The sequence below is a fragment of the Narcine bancroftii genome, chromosome 7, assembly GCF_036971445.1.
Source record: "Narcine bancroftii isolate sNarBan1 chromosome 7, sNarBan1.hap1, whole genome shotgun sequence".
Classification (NCBI taxonomy): Eukaryota; Metazoa; Chordata; class Chondrichthyes; order Torpediniformes; family Narcinidae; genus Narcine; species Narcine bancroftii.
Window position 1 is genome coordinate 212,252,897 of NC_091475.1, and position 20,825 is coordinate 212,273,721.

The following is a 20,825-nucleotide window of genomic DNA, read 5'->3' on the forward strand; positions in this document are numbered from 1 at the left end:
TTGAAAATTTTCAATAAATATTTAGTTTGGCCCACGACTTAGTCCAAGTTTTTAATTTTGGCCCTCTGTGAATTTCAGCTTGACACCCCTGATCTAGAGAATGTGAAGACTAGAGGTACTGGGAGCTCAACACTCAACAGTGGCAAACAAACTGAATATGCAATGCTAAGTCATCAATACACTGAACACATGGCTTTTGAAAACAAGAGTTGCAGTAATATCTAACGGTTATCATACCAGGGAGAGTGTCCAAATTTCTGAAGGAATAATCCACAATTGGACCATACAAGACAGAGTCATACTCTTTTGTGTTAACAGTCCTGCAGGTGTAAAGCAACATCCACTGGTTAGAGAGCAGAATGCAGAGGGAGGTAATTGTTATAGTATACTTTATATACCTTGATGAAGGGCTCAAGCCTGAAATGTTGGTTATGTGTCTTTACTTTTGCTAAATAAAGTACAAAGTATAAAGAAAAACCCAACACCCAACCCCAACCAACCAATTTTCCCTTGCAACCGTGTCTGCCTGTCCCGCATCGGACGTCAGCCACAAACGAGCCTGCAGCTGACGTGGACATTACCCCTCCATAAATCTTTGTCCATGAAGCCAAGCCAAAGAAAAGAAAGATAAAGTACACTGTTTGACCTGCTGAGTTTCTCCAGCTCTGTGTTTTCACTTCTAACCATGCTGTCTGCAGACTTCTGTGTCTTACTATAGGTGATTGTTATAAACTGGCCAAATAAAATATATATGACGAAATAAATTTTGACACAGGGTCACAACAAAGGATGCAGTTAAATTAATCCAATTCTGGCCATTTAAACCTGTGCTGCCAAATTATATCTAAATTAACCTACAAACCCATATTTTTCAGTGGGTGGGTGGAAAGTGGAGCACCCAGGGAAAACCCTTGCAGACACAGGGAGAATGTGCAAACTCTTTACAGATAGCGGCAGATTCAAACCTGGGTCTCTGGTATTGTAATAGCACTGTGCCAACTGCTATGCTAACTGTACCATTAATCAGGCAGGTTGATTAGAAAAAGACATCCAAAGCACGTTAGTTTCTATGGATGCTGTGTGACCTGCTCAGTTTTTCCAGCACTTCTCTGCTCTACATCCAAAGCACGTTAGTTTCTGTGGATGCTGTGTGACCTGCTCAGTTTTTCCAGCACTTCTCTGCTCTACATCCAAAGCACGTTAGTTTCTGTGGATGCTGTGTGACCTGCTCAGTTTTTCCAGCACTTCTCTGCTCTACATCCAAAGCACGTTAGTTTCTGTGGATGCTGTGTGACCTGCTCAGTTTTTCCAGCACTTCTCTGCTCTACATCCAAAGCACGTTAGTTTCTGTGGATGCTGTGTGACCTACTCAGTTTTTCCAGTACTTCTGTGCTCTACATCCAAAGCACATGTTTTGCCAGCAGGCGTGTAAATAACCAATTCTCAACCCACTCTTGTACATTATCCCCAACTTCTCATGCTTGAACCTTATTCATCAACTTCCTGTGGGACGTACAGTCTGAACATCTAAATCCAGCACATCCTCTGATTCCTCATCTACCCTACTACAACCATTCTCAACTATTTCCCTTTGGAAACACAAGAAGAGACTATAGATAATGGAATCTGTGGCAAAAAAATCTGCAGGAGGAACTCAGTGGATCAAGCAGCATAGGGACTTAAGGAACTGAGTTACAGGGAAAGGTTGAACAAGTTAAGACTTTATACCCTGGAGCAGAGAAGAAAAGGGGAGACTTGATAGAGGTGTACAAAATTATGAGGGCTATAGATAGAGTTAATGCAAGTACGCTTTTTCCTTTTTTTTTAAATTTTTTATTTTTCACACCATAAATCACATTAGCCATGATACACACTTTTTCCTTTTGCAAGTACGCTTTTTCCATTGAATTTGGGTGAGATACAAACCAGAAGACAAGCTGCCAGCTGAAGTGGTGAATGCGAGCTCAATTTTAACATTTAGGAAAATCTTTTAACAGGTACATGAGGCAAAGGGTTGAGCTGGGTTAGGGTGGTGGGGGGTCAAAGCTGAGCTGGTACAGGGTGGGGGAGGGGATCAAGGCCGACCCAGGCTTAAACATGAAAGGAAATCATGAATGAGCCGGGCAGGAGAGGGGGATGGTTGAGACTGAGCCAGGCCAAAAATCTATAAAAACAGGGCATTTATGAGATACTTAGACAGGCCAAAATGTTTGGCCTGGAAGTCAGCCTGAAGAAAACTGAGGTCCTCCATCAGCCAGCTCCCCACCATGACCACCAGCACCCCCCCCGCCCCACATCTCCATCGGGCACACTGAACTCAAAACGGTCAACCAGTTTACCTACCTCGGCTGCACCGTTTCATCTGATGCAAGGATCGACAAAGAGATAGACAACAGACTCGCCAAGGCAAATAGCGCCTTTGGAAGACTACACAAAAGAGTCTGGAAAAACAACCACCTGAAGAAACACATAAAGATCAGCGTGTACAGAGCCGTTGTCATACCCATGCTCCTGTTCGGCTCTGAATCATGGATCCTCTACCGGCATCACCTACAGCTCCTAGAACGCTTCCATCAGCGCTGTCTCCGCTCCATCCTCAACATTCATTGGAATGACTTCATCACCAACATTGAAGTACTCGAGCTGGCAGAGTCCGCAAGCATCGAATCCACGCTGCTGAAGACCCAACTGCGCTGGGTGGGTCACGTCTCCAGAATGGAGGACCATCGCCTTCCCAAGATCGTGTTCTATGGCGAGCTCTCCACTGGCCACCGAGACAGAGGTGCACCAAAGAAGAGGTACAAGGACTGCCTAAAGAAATCTCTTGGTGTCTGCCCCATTGACCACCGTCAGTGGGCTGATATCGCCTCCAACCATGCATCTTTGCGCCTCACAGTTCGGCGGGCAGCAACCTCCTTTGAAGAAGACCGCAGAGCCCACCTCACTGACAAAAGACAAAGGAGGAAAAACCCAACACCCAACCCCAACCCACCAATTTTCCCTTCCAACCGCTGCAACCGTGCCTGCATCGGACTTGCCAGTCACCAACGAGCCCGCAGCAGACGTGGACTTACCCCTCCATAAATCTTCGTCCGCAAAGCCAGCCAAAGAAAGAAAAGACAGGCACAATGGTAAAAGAAAAATAGAAGGTTTTGAGGTAGAAATGGTTTAGTATTTTTTTAAGGTATAGGTCGGCACAATATCGATGGCTGAAGGGCCTGTACTGTGCTGTAGTGTCTTATGGATGGGAAGGGTATGTAGGGTTATGGGTGCAGGCCAGTGGGACTAGACAGAATAATAGTTCAGCACAGACTAGAAAAGCTGAAGGGCCTGTTTCTGTGCTGTAATATTCCATAGTTCATCAGTTGGAGAAAATGAAATGTTTGACAATTCAGGTCAGAACCCTTTTTCAAGACAGAGATTCTAGAGGGGAGATAGGCAGTATAATGAAGACAGGGTGGGAATGGTTGGACAGGGGCCAGTAGGGTATTGATGAAACAGTGAGTGAGTGTGTTGGGAGATGGCAGCAGTTGAGTGGCAGAGAAAGGCAAGAGAAAAAAAACTATGGGTCCAGTGGAGGAAGATTTGAACAGGCTGGTACAGGAGGCACTAATGGAGGGTGATGTGGAAATAGAGGCGACCAGTGGAGAAGGTGATATAATAAAAACATCAGGGAAGAGGTGAAAGATTCATAATGGGGAGCTCTGTTGGTGAAATGTGGGGAGAAGAGGATGGAACCAGAAAGAGTGAGGGACTGGGTGGAGAACGTAGGAATCCAAATGGCGGTTGGGGGGAGGAGCATAAGTGGATTAAAAGAGAGAGGGGCCTCAATACCTAAAATTGGAAAATTTTCATACCATTGCCCAGAATATAAGGGGCATTGAGCCTCACTCCAGCAGTGCAGAAGGCCAAGGATGAACAGGTCAGTGTGGGAATGAGAAGGGGAGCTGTAATAGCATATAACCGGGAGCTTAGGATGGTCACTGCAGGTAGGGCGCAAATGCTCTGCAAGGTAGATCCCAGGACTGCATTTGGTCTCAACAATGTAGAAGAGACTATAGTTTTTTTAAAAATCTTCCCTCTTTTCTTAAAAGTGAGGTCACATTTATGAAGGAAAAATTCAAGAACCTAAAGAACTTTTGTAGATAATAACCAAAGAATCGACTGTTTTCATATCTCCATACCCTTCTCTGGCAATACTCCATTATGCAGATTTATTGGGTTGCCATTTATCAATTTTCAGGCATTAATTTATTAGCAGATCACTGGGTGTATTTAAGGCAGAGATTGATTATTTTTTCATTAGCCAGGGCATCAAAGGTTATGGGGAGAAGTCCAGAGAGTGGGGCTGAGTGGGAAAATGCATCAATGGCAATGCAGATTTGATGGGCCAAATGGCCTATTTCTGCTCCTATGTCTTATGGTGTATTTCTTTACTAATACTGTTTTCTTTTACTCTTATATCCATACACGTATGGAAATCTAATGGTAATAAAGCAGCATGGATGGCATAGGGCAGCACAGTTAGGGTAGCGGTTAGTGCAACAGCATTACAGAACCAGCAATCAGGATCAGGGTTTGAATCCCGCATTGTTATTACGAAACGTGTGTAATGAGCAGCAATAGGCAATGAACCAGACAGTGTTTAATTTTAAAACACTAATTTTATTTCTAACTCTTAAACTATCTTTAACACTAAATCTATCCCCAGCTATGCGCAGGTGTCTAGTATATGTGTGGGTGTATGTGTGATGGACCTAAACTATTACAGTCCAGGCCAAAATCGAGAAAGTTACTTCAAAGTTCAGTCTTTTAAATTCAGTGTTGAAGCAAAGACCTTTGAAATTTGATGCCCAGAATTTACTGTCAAACTGATGGGGAGACTGGAGTTGTAGCTGGTACAGACTCACGAATTCTCCTTGCGTTGCCTTTGAAGAAATGTCCATCCACACGAGCTGTGGTCATAACATTCTTGGTCCTTTTGTAGGCAAGACTTGAACTGGGCGGCCTCTACCAAGCTTACAAGACTCTGGCACCAGTCTCTCCAATAGCTTCACTGGTAGTTACACTTAAAATGAAGCCATCTCTCCAAGTGACTTCTACTGTTAGTCACAATTAAAGTGAAGCACCTTGCTTCCCAAAAAGACCCTCCTGGCACAGGTCAATCCACGAGAAGGCCCAGTCAGTCACAGAGCATAGTTTGTTCTGAATTGCACAGAAATGGTTGGCACAAGAGCTGCTTCAAAAAGCTGCTTCTTCTTCAGCAGCCAGAATGGTTCTCCCTTACAGTATCACAGTGTCTTTGCAAATGTATTGAATTCTGGAATAGACTGTGACAAACCTTCCCTCAGTTCTTTCAAGGTATTGAATTTTTGCTGTGACTTGTGTTGTGCTTGTGTGAAATGTTAAACGTTAACTGTGACCATTCAGTCCCCCCTATCTATACTAACCCTTACAGTGATAATCCCATTTTACTAAAACGGGAGCTCTCCCCATGACTGCATGTGTTTTCGCCAGGGATTCCAGTTTCCTCCCACCTTTCAAAATGTTCTGGGGATTGTAGGTGAATTGGGCATCATGGGCAGAAAGGGCCTGTTAGCATGTGGCATGTCTCAATGTAAACAATTTTTATCCATAAACACCAGTTTTTCTGGGTCTTCTGCACAAATTTATTTAATTCCTCTGCCATTTCCTTTCTCCCCATTATGAATTCTCCTATCGGTCTCCAAGGGATCACTTTGCACTTAATAATCATTTGCTTCTTATGTGGCTTTTGCTGAATTCACAAAGCTCCCAATTTTCAAGCTTATGTTTATGTTTCAGGGAACTTTATAGTCTTTTACTAGTTTGTAGATGACACAAAATGTTGGATTTTTGGATTGAAAGCAGGGTTGTCTCAGACTACAGCAGAATATAGATCAGGTGGAGTGTTGGGTAGAACAGGTGGAATGTCATTCCAAAAAGTGTGAGGTAATGCATTTTAGGAAATCAAATAGGGGTTGGATTTATATATTAAATGATAGATCATAACATAACATAACATAACAATTACAGCACGGAAACAGGCCATTAGGCCCTTCTAGTCCGCACCGAACCTTTAAGATATAAATAGATAGGTTTCTTGAAGGAATCGTGATGTACAGAGACACATCGGGCCCAAATTCCATAGATTGTGGCAACATTGGTTGATAGGCTGAAGGCATATTTACCTTCAGAGGCCGGGGGAATAGGTGGGCGCTTCTTTAGGAATTAATTATTTGGTGGCACTTGGAGCATTATATACAGTTCTGTTTGCCATAATATGGGAAGAATGTGGTTGAGGTAGAGAGAGTGAACAGGAGATTCACAAGGCTGTTGGCAGGATTAATGATCTTTTGTCACAGGAAGATATTGAATAGGCTGAGTTTGTTTTTCCTGGAGCAAAAGAGACCAAGGGGTGACCTAATAGAAGTGTATAATAATATTGCAAGGTATTGCTAGGGTACATAAAACATTGAACAGTACAGGACAGGGGGGAAACTGAGGATAGCACTAGATAAATTAACAGAATGGTATAAACAAGGAGGCTTACAACTGCCAAACTTTAAAAATTATTATAGAGCCTCACAATTAAGATTCCTATCAGATTTTTATCAAACAAGGGAAAAGCCAGATTGGACTAGATTAGAACTAGATAAAATAGGGGAAAAGATACCTGAACATATATTATACAAATGGGATGAAAAATTGGTACAACATAGGAGTTCTCCAGTATTACATCATCTGCTCAATATTTGGAAGAAGATTCATGTAGAAAGGAATAAAACAAATTACCAATTACCAAAACTAATACTGACGCAAAATCAGTTACTCCCTTTTACAATAGATAACCTTTCCTTTAGAGAATGGGAGAAAAAAGGGATCAAAAGAATAGAAAATTGTTTTTCAGGAAATAGATTATTATCCTTTGAACAAATGAAAGATAAATACAATATAACTCAAGATACAATGCTGGCATATTACCAATTGAGATCCTATTTGAAGGACAAATTAGGAAGCAGTCTGAGGTTACCAGAGGGAAGTAACTTTGAATATGTGATCACAGATACAATGACAATCAAAAGATTTATAACAAATATGTAAATTAAACTGCAAGAAAAGGAGAATGAGGAAACAAATGGTAAAACTAAACAAAAATGGGAACAAGATTTAAATATAAAGTTAAAGAAGGAAACATGGGAGAAGTTATGCTCTGGAACGATGAGAAATTCAATAAATACGAGGTTACGTATGATACAATATAACTGGATACACAGGCTATACATTACACCTCAAAAGTTAAATAAATGGGACCCAACAGTATCTGACAGATGTTTTCGTTGTAAAAAAGAAATGGGAACAACAATTCATGCAATCTGGACATTTGAGAAAGTAGAAAAATTTTTGGAAGATCTAAACCAGATATTAAATAAAATTACAGAAAACAATATACCAAAGAATCCAGAGATCTTCCTCCTAAGTAACATAAAAAACAAAGAATTTGGAATTGATTTGGATGGTGCTCAAAAAAGATTTGTTAAGATAGCTCTAGCCATAGCAAAAAAATGTATTATGTCAACCTGGAAATTGGAAGATAATTTGAAAATACAACAATGGTATATAGAAATGAATAAATGTATTCCATTAGAAAAAATAACATATAGTTTAAGAAATAATTTTGAAATATTTGAACAAATGTGGGAGCCTTACATGAAACACAATAGAGAAAACCTACCGGGGACATTCATTACCTAAATTAACGAAAGGAGAAGGAAATGAAAAGAATTGACTCAGTGGAATTTCTTGTTTATTTTTATTGAATGACAACATTGTTTGACTGGTTTAATGTATCCTAGATTTCGTACTTTAAATGGACGGGAGGGGGGAGGTAGGGAGGGTGGGATGGGAGGAGGGAGGGAGGGGGGAGAAAATGACACTCTATATATTTGAAAAGGAAAATGTATGTATTTTGGTCAATGTGGTTTATGGTGTGAAAAATAAAAATTTTTTTAAAAAAAGAACAGTACAGGACAGGGACAGAACCTTCTGCTCATACCAAATACGATGCCCAAATTAAACTAAAACAATGCTGCTCGCACATAATGCAAGGGTCAATTGTTAAAATTCCCTTTTTCCTCCCATGCTAGCAAACAAAAAAAAGAGAGTTTAGGTTTAAGATGGGATAAAGAAATTTTAAGACAGCTGAGGGGCAACATTTTTAAAAAAATGGAGAATAGTTGATATGTGAAACTTGTTGCCAGAGGAGGTAGTGAAATTGGCTGCAATCACAATGTTGGAGAAGCATTTTGACCAACAATGGGCAAGTCATTAGAAGGATACATTTCTCATGCAGGTAAATGGGATTTTTTTTTTAAAAAAGAGATACAGCACAGTAACTGGCCCCTCTCCATGCCACCCAAATACACCCATGTGACCAAATAACCTAATACATCTTTGGATGTGAGAAGAAACCAAAGCACCCAGAGGAAACGCATGTGGACTTGGGGAGAACGTAGGAACGCGGGTTGCTGGCTCTGTAATAGTGTTGCGCTAACCGTTACACTAATGTAGGTGCACAAAATGTCACCATGAACATAATGGGCCAAAGGCCCAATGTCTGTGCTGTACAGGAAGGCTGGAGGTGTGGGCTGAGAAATGGCTGATGGAATTCAATACAGATAGTTGTGAGGTGTTACATTTTGGAAAGGCAAATCTAAATAGGTCATGTGCATTAAATGGTAGGCTATTGAGATGTGCAGAGCAACAAAGGGATTTAGGAGTTGTGGTAAATAGTACCCTCAGGGCTGATACTCAGGTAGATGGTGTGGTGAAGAAGGCATTTGGAACGTTGGCCTTCATAAATCGGAGTATTGAATTCAAGAGTAGGGAGGTTATGATGAAATTGTACAAGGCATTGGTGAGGCCAAATTTGGAGTACTGTGTACAGTTTTGGTCACCAAATTATAGGAAAGATATAAACCAAATAGAGAGAGTGCAGAGAAGGTTCACGAGAATGTTGACAGGATTTCAGGGCCTGAGTTACAGGGAAAGGTTGTGCAGACTGGGGTTTTTTCTCTGGAGTGTAGAAGATTGAGAGGGGACTTGATAGAGGTGTTTAAGATTTTAAAAGGGACAGACAGAGTAAACGTGGATAGGCTTTTTCAATTAAGAGTGGGGGAGATTCAAACTAGATTGAAGGGGGAAAATTATAAGGGGAACATGAGGGGAAATTTCTTTATGCAGAGGGTGGTGGGGATGTGGAATGAGCTTCCGGCAGACGTGGTTGAGGCGGGGTCATTGGTTACATTTAAGGATAGACTGGATCGTTACATGGAGAGGAGAGGACTGGAGGGGTATGGGCCAGGTGCTGGTCAGTGGGACTAGGAGGGTGGGGATTTGTTACGGCATGGACTAGTAGGGCTGAACTGGCTTGTTCTGTGCTGTAAGTGGTTATATGGTTAATACTAACTTTAATTTTCACTGTCATCCATGCTTGGACAATTTTTTCTTTCTGATTCTTCAAGGGATGGTCATTTGCTGTGTCATGCAAGACCATAATGCATAGGAGAAGTAGGCCATTCAGCCCATTGAATCCACTCCACCATATACTGTATTATTCTTTGAAATGCTAGCCATTGTCTGTCAGGCCTTTTAACAATGATTTTCTGTAGGAATTCAGGAGGTTCGGCAGAAGTCAATATTTGGGTGAAGACCTTCCATCGATATTCAATGTCAAGTGTATATCCCAAATTTCAACAACCCATTTCCCTCCACAGATGCAGCCTGACCTGCAGAGTTTGTCCAACAGCTTGTTTTCTTTTGTTGCAAAATCCAGCATCTACAGTATTGTCTTTCCTTTAATGTTGTTTCCCAGTCTCCCACAGATTGCCAACTGCCTCTCTTATCTTAACAGGGTCCTTTGTTTAGATCAGTGGAGGGGTAGGTAGTGAGGAGTAGTGGAGAGGCTGCAGAAAGACAGATAGACAAGGAGAATGGGCAAAGTGGCAAATGAAATACAATGTTGGAAAGTGTCCGATCAGGCATTTTGATAGAAGAAATGAAAGGGCAGATGATTATTTGGATGGGGATAAAATTCAAAATTTGGAGGTGCAAAGGGACTTGGGAGACCTAGTGCAGGATATCCCAAAGGTTAACCTCCAGGGTGAGTTGGTGGGGTGAAGGCAAAAGCAGTATAAAAGCAGGGATGTCGTGTTCAGTCTTTATAAGGTAAGGCCTCACTTGGAGTATCGGGTACAGTTTTGGGCTGCTTATTAAAGAGAAGATGTGCTGGCATTGGAGAAGGTTCAGAGGAGATTATGAGTCCTGGAATGATGGAGGACTACCATATGAGGAATGTTTGTCAGCTCTTGGACTGTACTTGAAGAATGAGGGGAGACCTCATTTTGAATATTGAAAGGCCTGGTCAGAGTAGATGTGGCAAAGTTGTTTCCCATGGTAGGGGAGTCTAGGACAAGAGGGCATAACATCAGGATTGAAGGGCACCCAAATTAAAACAGAATTTCTTTAGCCAGAATGGTGAACCTCTGGAATTTGCCGATATGGGCAGCTGTGGAGGCCAGGTCGTTGGGTATGTTTGAGGCAGAGATTGATAGGTATCTGAATAGAGAGGGTATCAAAGGTTATAGGGAGAAGGCAGGGCTGTGTGGAATAATGAATCAGCTCATGTTGGAATGGCAGTGTAGATGTGACAGGAGAATTGAACTACTTACATTCTTATGTTACGGTTTCAGATTTAACCACATCGCATTCCAATTTAATGAAAGGCAATAGGAACAGGAGTCATCCACCAAACCCCTCAAGGATTCAACTACAATTCTCCCTAGTTTCTGGGTGATAAAAATTTATCCTGACTATAGAAAGGATATACTCGCTTTGAAGGCTATGCAGAGGAGCCTCACCAGGTTGATGATGGAATGACTTATAGAGACATATAAAATTGTGAAAGGAACAGATTGATCAAAACAGGGAGGTTGTTTCCACTGAGACTAGAACTAGTAGATGCAGCATCAAGTTTCAGGGGCGGGGGGGGGGTGAGGGGGTAGGGTACATTTAAGACAGTGATGAGGAGGGGTTGCTTTTTCCAGAGCAGTGAATCTGTAGAATGAAAACGCAATGCTGAAGAAACTCAGCAGGCCAAACAGAGCACTTAATATAGCAAAGATAGATACATAACCAATATTTCGGGTTTGAACCCTTCATCAGGGTACCTGCTGAGTTTCTCCAGCATTGTTTTTACTTCAACCACAGTGTCTGCAGACTTTTGTGCTTTACTAGTGAATCCGTGGAATTCTTTGGCCAAGGAAACAATCGAGGCAGCTTCAATAATTGCATTTAAGATATAAATAGATAGGTGAACAAGCAGGTAAGTGAAGACTTTAATGGCCAGGTTTTTTTGAACAACAGATCAGGCTCAAAGGGCCTGGTGGGTTATTCCTCCTCCTGTTTCTGGTGTTGCGAGGTTGTGTGTCAAACATCTCCAGATTATTTTCCAAAAAGCAAACACGAAAAGAGCATGTTTTTATCTTGAGCAAATAATGAGAAGTTGGAAAGGCTCGAGCAGGTCGGTGGTAATCAGTGATTTGGTGTGACTGCCCCAGCCTTCTGACGACCCATTACTCCGGGAGGGCCGTTCTCGACCAGTTGTCAAGGGCAACCGGACAGCCACCGCGCGGGGGCAGCTGGGAACTGTAGTCCCACTCTCAAGTCGCGCCATGTTGGATGCGGATTACGAACTACATGTCCCAGCGGCCACCGGGATCCGCCCGCCCCCGCCGCTCAACCCCAAACATCCCCACATCCACACGGAGAGTGAAACCCGATCGATCAGCCCGCCGCTCACCGGGCCTGGGGGCGTTTCGATGGTGAAGGCTCGATGGCGTGCTGCCTAATGGCTGAAGGCCAGGGGACCACGTCAGTATTTTTTGTTACCAGTTCACTCCGTCTTTCCGCCAGTGGCGAATCCATCGTTGGTCCAACGCACGACCAAGCGTTCGCGCCGACGTCATCACGTCTTTGTGGTCGCTCCCCACACCCACCGCGCCTACATGACGTCACGTGATGGGATGCCCGGATGTTGCCGACGCGCTGAGTGAATGAACCGAGTCCTCAGGGAACGTCACCCCCTCTCAACGTTAATCACATCGCATCGTCCACAAACTGCGCTCGAACTGGTGAGAATTATCTGGAGCCTTTGGTTTGTATTGGAGGCGGGCCATTGATAATGGGTCCGGATAATGGCGGCGATTAAGGAGGCGCCGCATCCCCGACAGCCTCCTCGTCGCCCGATGAAGGCGGGGGGGGCGGGGGCGGCGCTGCCGGCCAATGCGCGCGGGCGTTCACGTGCGGCGCTGCCGGCCAATGCGCGCGGGCGTTCACGTGCGGCGCTGCCAGCCAATGCGCGCGGGGTCACGTCCGGCGCTTCCGGCCAATGCGCGCGGGGTCACGTCCGGCGCTTCCGGCCAATGCGCGCGGGGTCACGTCCGGCGCTTCCGGCCAATGGAAGGCGAGTCCGGATCCAAGCAGCTCGGGGATTGACAGGTCGGTTCTGGGCCTTCTCTCTCTATTTAAAATTTTACATCCATATAATTATATTTGTACAGAGTCAATACTTGATTAAATTTTGAAATTGTAGTGGTTACGTGGTATTAACCCCTTGTCCGCCCTTCCCTCTTACCTCTATAATAGATACAATATATAGTGATATATATGAAGACAATATAATATTAACCTGGATTACACAAAGGATTAGCTCACACACCCAAATCTTACAGTATTTATATTAAGTGACTTTAGGGAAGAACATAATTACAGGTCTAAAGTGTATTTTTACATATTTAACCCTAAACTTGGCATATTATGCGCTCCAAATTTGTACAAAATTTGAATATTTCTCAAATTATATGTAATTTTCTCCCAAGTTGTACAACATTGAATTTCAGAATGCCAACTTTCAATACTGTTATGGGTATATTAGTGTAGTTATGGTAAAATATGTCTTTAAAAGAGAGAAATTGTGGGGGGGGTGTGGGGTTAGGATACATTTCATAGAGTAACACTTCACAAAAGACATCTCGTTTAAAATGCAAGATTTTTGCTGAAGCTAGGCGTTGAGGCACCGGTTTACTTTGCAGAAGCAATGAAGAAGCTGGTCTATTTTATTGTGTATGGGCAATAAACTCCAGGCTCAGAGGCTGATAAGATCTTTTAATGTAAGAACTGGTATGGGTTTTACAAGCAGGGCGAGGAAAAACAAAAGCTGCTTTCAGGTGGCCAGAATACCCCAATGTAAAGCTACCTAAAATACCCAAATGCAGCTGTTGGGAGGCCACCTGAAAGCAGAGAACCCTGACCTGAGGAGTACTTACCCAACCCTCCTCGGGTAGTTGTATTCTCCACTTCCGAGCGCGGCACCTGAAAGCGGGCGGGACTATGGCCACAGTCAACAGGAGCCAGCATTTGCCTCATGCTGCGGAGCTTTCACGTGCCAGAACAGCATCTTCAGCGCTGCCACCTGAATGTTGCTTTGCACACACCTGCAGCTGGCTCCGGAGCCACATTCTCCCAGCTATTCCATCGGAAAGCGGCTAAACAGATGATTTCTCTTTTAGAGAGAGAGGGGTCAGTTCTACAGCAGCAGGTGAGGCTGCAAAATAGCAAGCTGGCAGGCTTGTTGAAAAACCCCATTTTGAAGACAGGTGGTTCAAAACCCTTGTAATTCTTGCAAGAGGAAATGGCTGAAATAAGGGAAACAAGAGGAACTCTGTGGTGACCTGGAAGAAGAGGTTATTATTTGGGAAACCCATGATGGGGCAAGTTTCTTTGGTAAAACACTGAAGTGACTGGAGGAAATCAGTTTGTGTGTCTGACAAGCAACAAATTTCTCTCTGAAACCAACAGGAATCTTTTTGAGTGGTAACCATTTAACTTTAAACCCCAGAGCCTAGTGAAGTTTCATAAATGCTAAATTCTGTGCACAGTATAAGAATTGCCTGATACTGGTGAACTTGGAAAAGTGAATGATTGGACAGTGAAAAAGAGAACTTTCCTGAACATATACCCATTACATACACATGCACTTAGAATTAGAAGGGGGTTAAATTGATAGTAATAAGTTAAAGATTGATCCTGTTATTATGTTTAAAGAAAATTAAAAGTAACTTATGTTTAAGTAACCATTATCTTGCTGAATTTCTGTTACTGCTGAGTTTTGGAGTCCTCTGGGCTTGTAACAAGTGCGGGGTCATCCATTTCAGATTAAAACATTTGGAGTTTTTGGATCTTAAACTTTGAGTTTTTGTGATTTATTAGTTAATTAGTTTTTTCAATCTAATTTAAAGCTTGTCTGAGTGGAAAAACAGCAGCATTTGATGTTAGTACATTTTTGTTACACCCTTCATCTGTGGAGCTGCAGAGAAAAATAGTGGGGAAGTTGAAAAACAAAGACTATGAGGCAGAGGAAACTGAAAAACGGAGGATACATGTTAGACGTAGCTGAAAAACAGGGAGGACAATGAAAGTCAAAGAAAATATGACGGAACGAATTGAAAGAAATAGATGGTTTGAATTAGAGAAGTTAAAAATTGAGATGGAGGGAGGTAAGAGAATTGAGACTATAACTCCTGGGGAGAGGTTTTTGGCTAGTAGAGAAGTAAATCTAGTTCCTCCTTTTGCTGAGGGAGATAGAAGGCTTTTTCAGGTACATTCTACGCTAAGAATGTGCCTGAAGAAGCAGAAGCGGCCCTTTAAATTGCCGTTCAGGTGGCAGCGTTTAAAGAGCAACGCTGGCCACCTGAAAGGACAGCTGCACAGGATGTGGCTCTGAGCAACTCTGGCTCCTGCCCAGTGTCAGCTGTGATCAGCAGCCTGACCTTTTAACATCCGCTTTCAGCCAGCTGCATTCAGGTGGCTGGGGGAGCCGCTGATCTGAGCTGATGGTCCTTCTCGGAGGAGGGTTATGTAACTCGCCTCAAGAGCGCCTCCTGCACAGTTTCTAAGTGGCCTCAAAACAGCCACATATTGCCTAAACATACGGCTTTACATGCGGGGCAATTGGCCACCTGAAAGTGCCTATAGATATATATTTTCAGCTTTTTGAAAAGGTTGCTGAGAGCTCAAGATGGCCAAAAGAAAAATGGCCTCATGCTCCAAAGTGTATTGAAGGGAAAAGCACAAATTGCATACTCTAGCTCGACCACAGGGCAAGTGGCAAATTATGATACTGTTAAACAAGCAGTATTGAAAGCTTACGAGTTGGTTCCAGAAGCATATAGACAAAAATTTAGGAGTTTGGTGAAAACTCGGAATTAATCTTATATGGATTTTGCTCTGAAGAAATCTGTATGCTTTGACCATTGGTGCACCTCAAAAGGAATAAACTGTAGCGGCTACTACGGTAGATGCTACAAAATAAAGGCAAACACACACAAAGGTAGTCAACTCAAGACTGGTTTAAGTCTGTGAATTGACAGTGGCGGTTCGCAATACTGCGCTGTGTCCCCGCTACAAAACAATGATTTTGACAGATTTGGAGAATTGTTGTTAATTGAGGAAATTAAAACGTGTGTTCCAAATGAGATTAAATTATATCTGGATGAGAGAGATGTGAGGGCGTGGTGACACTGGATTAGCAGACGAATTTGCCCTAATTCACAAAGGTACATTTCAGAATGGTAGGCATTTTGAGAAAGTCCCATAGAACAACACCCCGGTAGAATAAAATCATGGATCAGGAGGTGGAATATACGTTGAAAAATTATATTATTAGACCATCGAACTCAAATTGGAGTTCTCCTTTTGTTCTGGTACCTAAAGCAGATGGAACTGTTAGGTTCTGTACAGATTAAAGGAAGGTTAATTCAGTAACAAAAACGGATGCTTATCCTATTCCTAGAATTGATGATTGTATTGATTGGGAAAGCTAAATTTCTTACTAAGGTGGATTTGTTGAAGGGTTATTGCTGTGTGCCATTAACAGAGAGAAGAAGGGTTATATCTGCATTTGTAACACCATCTGGTTGATATGAATATAATGTGCTACCTTTATGGCATGAAAAATGCCCATGCAACATTCCAAAGGATGATAAATTCGTTAATCCAAGGTTTGACACATACAGATGCTTATATGCAATATTATCCAAAGCAAGCTTAACTGTCAATTTAGCTGAAAGTGAATTTGGACATGCTACTGTTACATATTTAGGACATGTGGTTGGTCGTGGCAAAGTTGCACCTAGTCAGGCTGAAGTACATGCAATTTCTGAATTTCCTATTCCCAATGGCAGGAAAGCAGTGAGAAGGTTTTTAGGAATGGCAGGATATTATAGGAAATTTTGCTGAAGTTACTCTTCCTTTAACCAATCTTTTGAAGTAGGGGGATAAGATTGTGTGGATGAAATTTTGTCAGAGAGCTTTAGAAAATTTAAAGGAGATGCTATGCCATTACCCTATTTTAAAATCTCCTGATTTTGACAGACCATTTTCTTTAGCAGTGGATGCCAGTGAGGGGGCAAGAGGTGCAGTTTTGTTACAAAAACATGATGAAATTGATCATCCAGTTGCCTACTTGTTGAAAAAATTCAATGTTCATCAAATAAACTATTTCACTATTAAAAAGGAACTGTTGTCTAATACTTGCTCTGCAGAATTTTGATGTGTATCTGGGTACCACTCTTAAACCAGTTGTGATATTTACTGACCACAATCCTCTGGTGTTTTTGAATAAAATGAAGAATAAAAACAGAAGTTTGTTAAAATGGAGTTTAATCTTACAAGAATATAATCTACAAATTAATCATATCAAAAGCCACTTTTCGGTGGCCACAATACCCGACTGTAAAGCAGCCTATTGTATACGGTTATCGGGTGGCCTCCTGAAAGTGGAAAACCTGGCCAGGAGGTTTACCTACCTAACCCTTCTCCTATAGGTATAATATCCTGCTCCAAGAATCCCCCGTTGCACCTGAAAGCAGCTCAGGCAAAGCTGCTAGCAGCTTTCAGGTGCCTAGCAGCGAGCAGGCTGTTGACAGTCAGCTGACGACCCGCTGACAACCACCTCTCCACTGGTGACAGCCACCCTCCCCACTGTGGGCACCTACCCTCCCTGCTGCCGACACCTACCCTCCCCGCTGCCTGACAGTTCCCCGGTGTGGGACTACGGGGCTGGGGCGGCCGGCGGGGGACTGCGGGGCTGGGAGGGGACAGTGGAAGGGAAATGTCAACCTCCACGGATTCGCTTCAGCACAAAAGACAAGGTCACAGATTTCCGTCACGTTTCCGCAGTCGGACGCTGACCTCTCCATCAGCAGCAGGGCTGGATGGTTTGAAAATTAGGTTTGAAAATAGTGCAGTTCAGAACAGGTTCAGACACCTCAGCCGAACACAATGGACAGTTGAAACCTGTAGTCCCCTGCCGGCCGCCCCAACCCCGCAATCCCCCGCCGGCTGCCCCAGCCCCGCAGTCCCACGTCAGGGGGCTGTCAGACAGCTGGGAGACGTGAAAGCAGTGGGGAACCAAACGGCTGTAACTGTCCTGGCTGTAACTCTCAGGACTCGTATTGTAAGACACGCCAGTGTTAGTCACTATGAAGGAGCATACTTGAAGTGGGAGCACAGATTGTAGGAACGTTGATGTATCGTATAAGGTCACTCTACTAATGCAGTTCAGACTTACAACAATAGAGATCATGGATAGGAGGGAATCTCTACAAGTTTAAAGGCTAGCAAATTTTCAGCATTATCAATACATTTAAAAATGGGAGTGTAAAAGCTTTCTTTCAAACCACAACATCAAGTAAAAATTAATGCAACATTCCAGACGCTTAAAACTGTCAGACGGCTGCCCCTGCCTGGACTCAGGAGCCGGCTTTTGTTCTGCGGCCCCTCTCCCCGCTTCAGACCTTTTAGGTGGCAGAACATGTCCTTTAGCGCTGCCACCTGAACTTCCCTCCGCAGACACACGCAGCTGGCTCTGGAGCTGCATAATCCAGGAAGTGGCTAAAGGTACAAATAATGAAATAGCAGGTTGTCTAGGTGTAAAAAATGAACATGTAAATTATAAACTCAAGATTGGGATACATAGTTATAACATGTTAAATATTGTGTATTATCACTGGAGTGATTGTAAAGTCAGTTTAGTTATAACTGAATTTTAACTCGAGAGTTAAAATTTATTTGTGGGGAGAGTGTTATGGGGTATGTTAGAATAGTTATGGTAAAATATGTCTTTAAAAGAGATAGATTGTGGGGGTTTAGTTTAGGTTACTTTTCATAGACTAATACTTCACAAAGGGCATCTCATTTAAAATGCAAGATCTTTGCTGAAGCTAGACGTTGAGGTTCCAGTTAACTTTGCAGAAACAATGAAGAAGCTGGTCTATTGTGTACGGGCAATAAAGTACAGACTCAGAGAGGCTGATAAGATCTTTCAACCATTGGGTTTGGAGCTCTGTAAGAAGTCGTGTGGTTTTTACAAGCAGAGAGAGGCTGCAAAATGGCAAGTTGGCAGGCTTGTTGAAAAACCCCATGTTGAGGATGGGTTGTTAGTTCTGAGTTCAGCCTGTTCAAAACCCTTGTCGTCCTTACAAGAGAAAATGGCTGAAATAAGAGAAACCAGAGGAACTCTCTGGTGACCTGGAAGAAGAGGTTATCATCTGGAGAACCCATGATGGGGCAAGTTTCTTTGGCAAAATACTGAAGTGACTGATTGGAGGAAATAAGTTTGTGTGTGTCCTGGTGAAGATTCATAAATGTTAAATTCTGTGCACAGTATAAGAATTGCCTGATACCGGTGAACTTGAAGAAGTGAAAAGTGAATGATTGGTCAGTGGAACAGAAAACTTTCCTGAACATATACACATTACATACACGCGTGCTTGGAATTAGAAGGGGGTTAAGTTAATAGTAAGGGGATGGGGGAGGCAGAGGGGTGTGAAAGGGGAGGGAAATGGGGGTGGAGGAGGGGTATGGGGAGGCAGTGGAAATGGGGGTGGAGGGAGAGGGTAGGGTGGGAAAGGGGTTGGGTGAAGGGATGGGGAAGAGAGGGGATGGGGAAAGTGGGTGCATGAAGGTAAAGGAGGAGGTGGGAAAGAGAGGACAGGGGGTGGGAAAAGGGGAGGGGAAGGGGAGAGATGGGAAAGGGGGAGGGTGAGAGAGAAAGGAGGGGAAAAGGATGTGGAGGAGGGGAAGGGGAGGAGATGGAGAAAGGGAAAGGGCATGGAGGAGGTTGAGAAAGGGAAAGGGGTGGAGGAGGGGAAGGGGTTGGAAAGGGGGAGGGGTGGAATAGGGGAGGGAAGGGATGGGAAAAGGGTGGGAAAGGTGAAGGGATAGTGGGGGAAAGGAGGAAGTGGGAAAGGGGGGTGGGAAAAGAGGAAGGGGAGAGGGTTGGCAAGGGGGTGGAGGGAAGGGGGGTGGGGAACTACAAAACAATTACAGCACAGAAACAGGCCAGTTTGAACCTTCTTGTCTATGCCAAACACAATCTCTCACATAGTCCCAATGACCCGCACGTGGCCCATTAACCCTCCACAACTCTCTCGTCCATATACTTATCCCACTTTTTCTTAAATATTAAAATTGAACCCACATCTACCACTTCATCCGGAAGTTCTTTTCACGCTCCCACCACCTTCTGAGTGAAGAAATTCCCCCTCATGTTTCCCCTAAACTTTTTTGCCTTCAATCTCAATCCATCCTCCTGTTTGAATCTCCCCTACACTCAATGGAAAAAGTCTGTCCACGTTGACTCTATCTGTCCCCCTCGTAATTTTAAAGAACTCTATCAAATCACGTCTTAATCTTCCACGCTCCAGGGAATAAAGTCCCAGCTTGCTCATCCTTTCCATGTAACTCAAACCTTGAAACACAGGGAACAATCTTGTAAATCTAATAGGAGATCCAATTTTGCCCCCTCTCTAGACAGTTCTTCTATGTATTAATTTAGAAAACTTTCCTGAACACATTTGACAAACTCCCACCCATCCAGTCCTTTTACAGTATAGGCGTCCCAGTCAATGAGTGGAAAATTAAAATCTCCTTTAATTTCCACCTTACATTTATTGCTGCCTCCTTACAAATTTGCTGCTCTGATTCACTCAGCCCATTAGGAGGTCTATAATACACTCCCATTAGTGTTTTCTTGCCTTTCCCATTCCTCAATTCCACCCGTATAGCCTCCCTGGACAAGCCCTCCAATCTATCCTGCCATAGCACCACTAATGTTTTCTGTAACCTGCAATGCGACAACTCCACCTTTTATTCCCCTCTGTTCTAAAACAACGGAATCCTGGAATATTTAGCTGCCAATCATGTCCCTTCTGCAACCAAGTTTCACTGATAGCTGCAATATCATATTTCCATGTGTCAGTCTATGCTCTAAGCTTATCCACCTTTTTTACAAAACTCCTTGCATTGAAATATACATTTGAGAGAACGTTCCCCCACATAATACTCCTTTGATTTCGATCTACTTTTACAACCCCACCCCCCCTTCATTAACTTTAACATTTTGACATTTTGGTTCCTCTCTCCCTTCAAATCTAGGTGTTTGTTTACCCTAATCTCTGCACTGTCATTCTGATTCCCACCCCCCCCACCCCCCCCCCCCCCCCCCGCCAAACTAGATTAAACCCTCCCCAACAGCTCTAGCAAATTTACCCACCAGGATATTGGTCCCCCTTCAGTTTAAATTCACCCTGTCCCTTTCGTACAGGTAAGACCTTCCCCAGAAAATGATCCCAATGATCCACAAATATGAACCCTTGCCCCCTGCACCAATTCTTTAGCCACGCATT

At 43.2% G+C, this 20,825-nt stretch overlaps 2 protein-coding genes across 7 annotated transcripts in view; one reads left to right on the plus strand and one right to left on the minus strand.

The window, feature by feature from the left end:
* Nucleotides 1–12,314, minus strand: part of lrrc51 (leucine rich repeat containing 51) — a 30,897-nt gene extending 18,583 nt beyond the window's left edge. Inside the window, exons 1-2 of one of the 3 annotated variants that reach the window (XM_069892226.1) lie at nt 11,879–12,314; nt 238–320 (exon numbers count right to left, since the gene is read on the minus strand). In XM_069892226.1, coding sequence (XP_069748327.1) covers nt 238–320; nt 11,879–12,003 — 208 coding nt within the window. In that variant the 5' untranslated portion in view covers nt 12,004–12,314. The remainder of the gene's footprint in view (nt 1–237; nt 321–11,878) is intronic. The other 2 variants (XM_069892228.1, XM_069892225.1) reach the window with 2 other exon arrangements.
* The window catches only part of LOC138739676 (nuclear mitotic apparatus protein 1-like), a 173,207-nt gene continuing 164,506 nt past the window's right edge, over nt 12,125–20,825 (plus strand). For 3 of the 4 annotated variants that reach the window (XM_069892217.1, XM_069892218.1, XM_069892222.1), the window contains exon 1: nt 12,488–12,576. In XM_069892217.1, the coding sequence (XP_069748318.1) occupies nt 12,501–12,576 (76 nt within the window). In that variant the 5' untranslated portion in view covers nt 12,488–12,500. Of the gene's footprint in view, nt 12,210–12,487; nt 12,577–20,825 lie in introns of those variants that run through there. The other variant, XM_069892221.1, reaches the window with a different exon arrangement.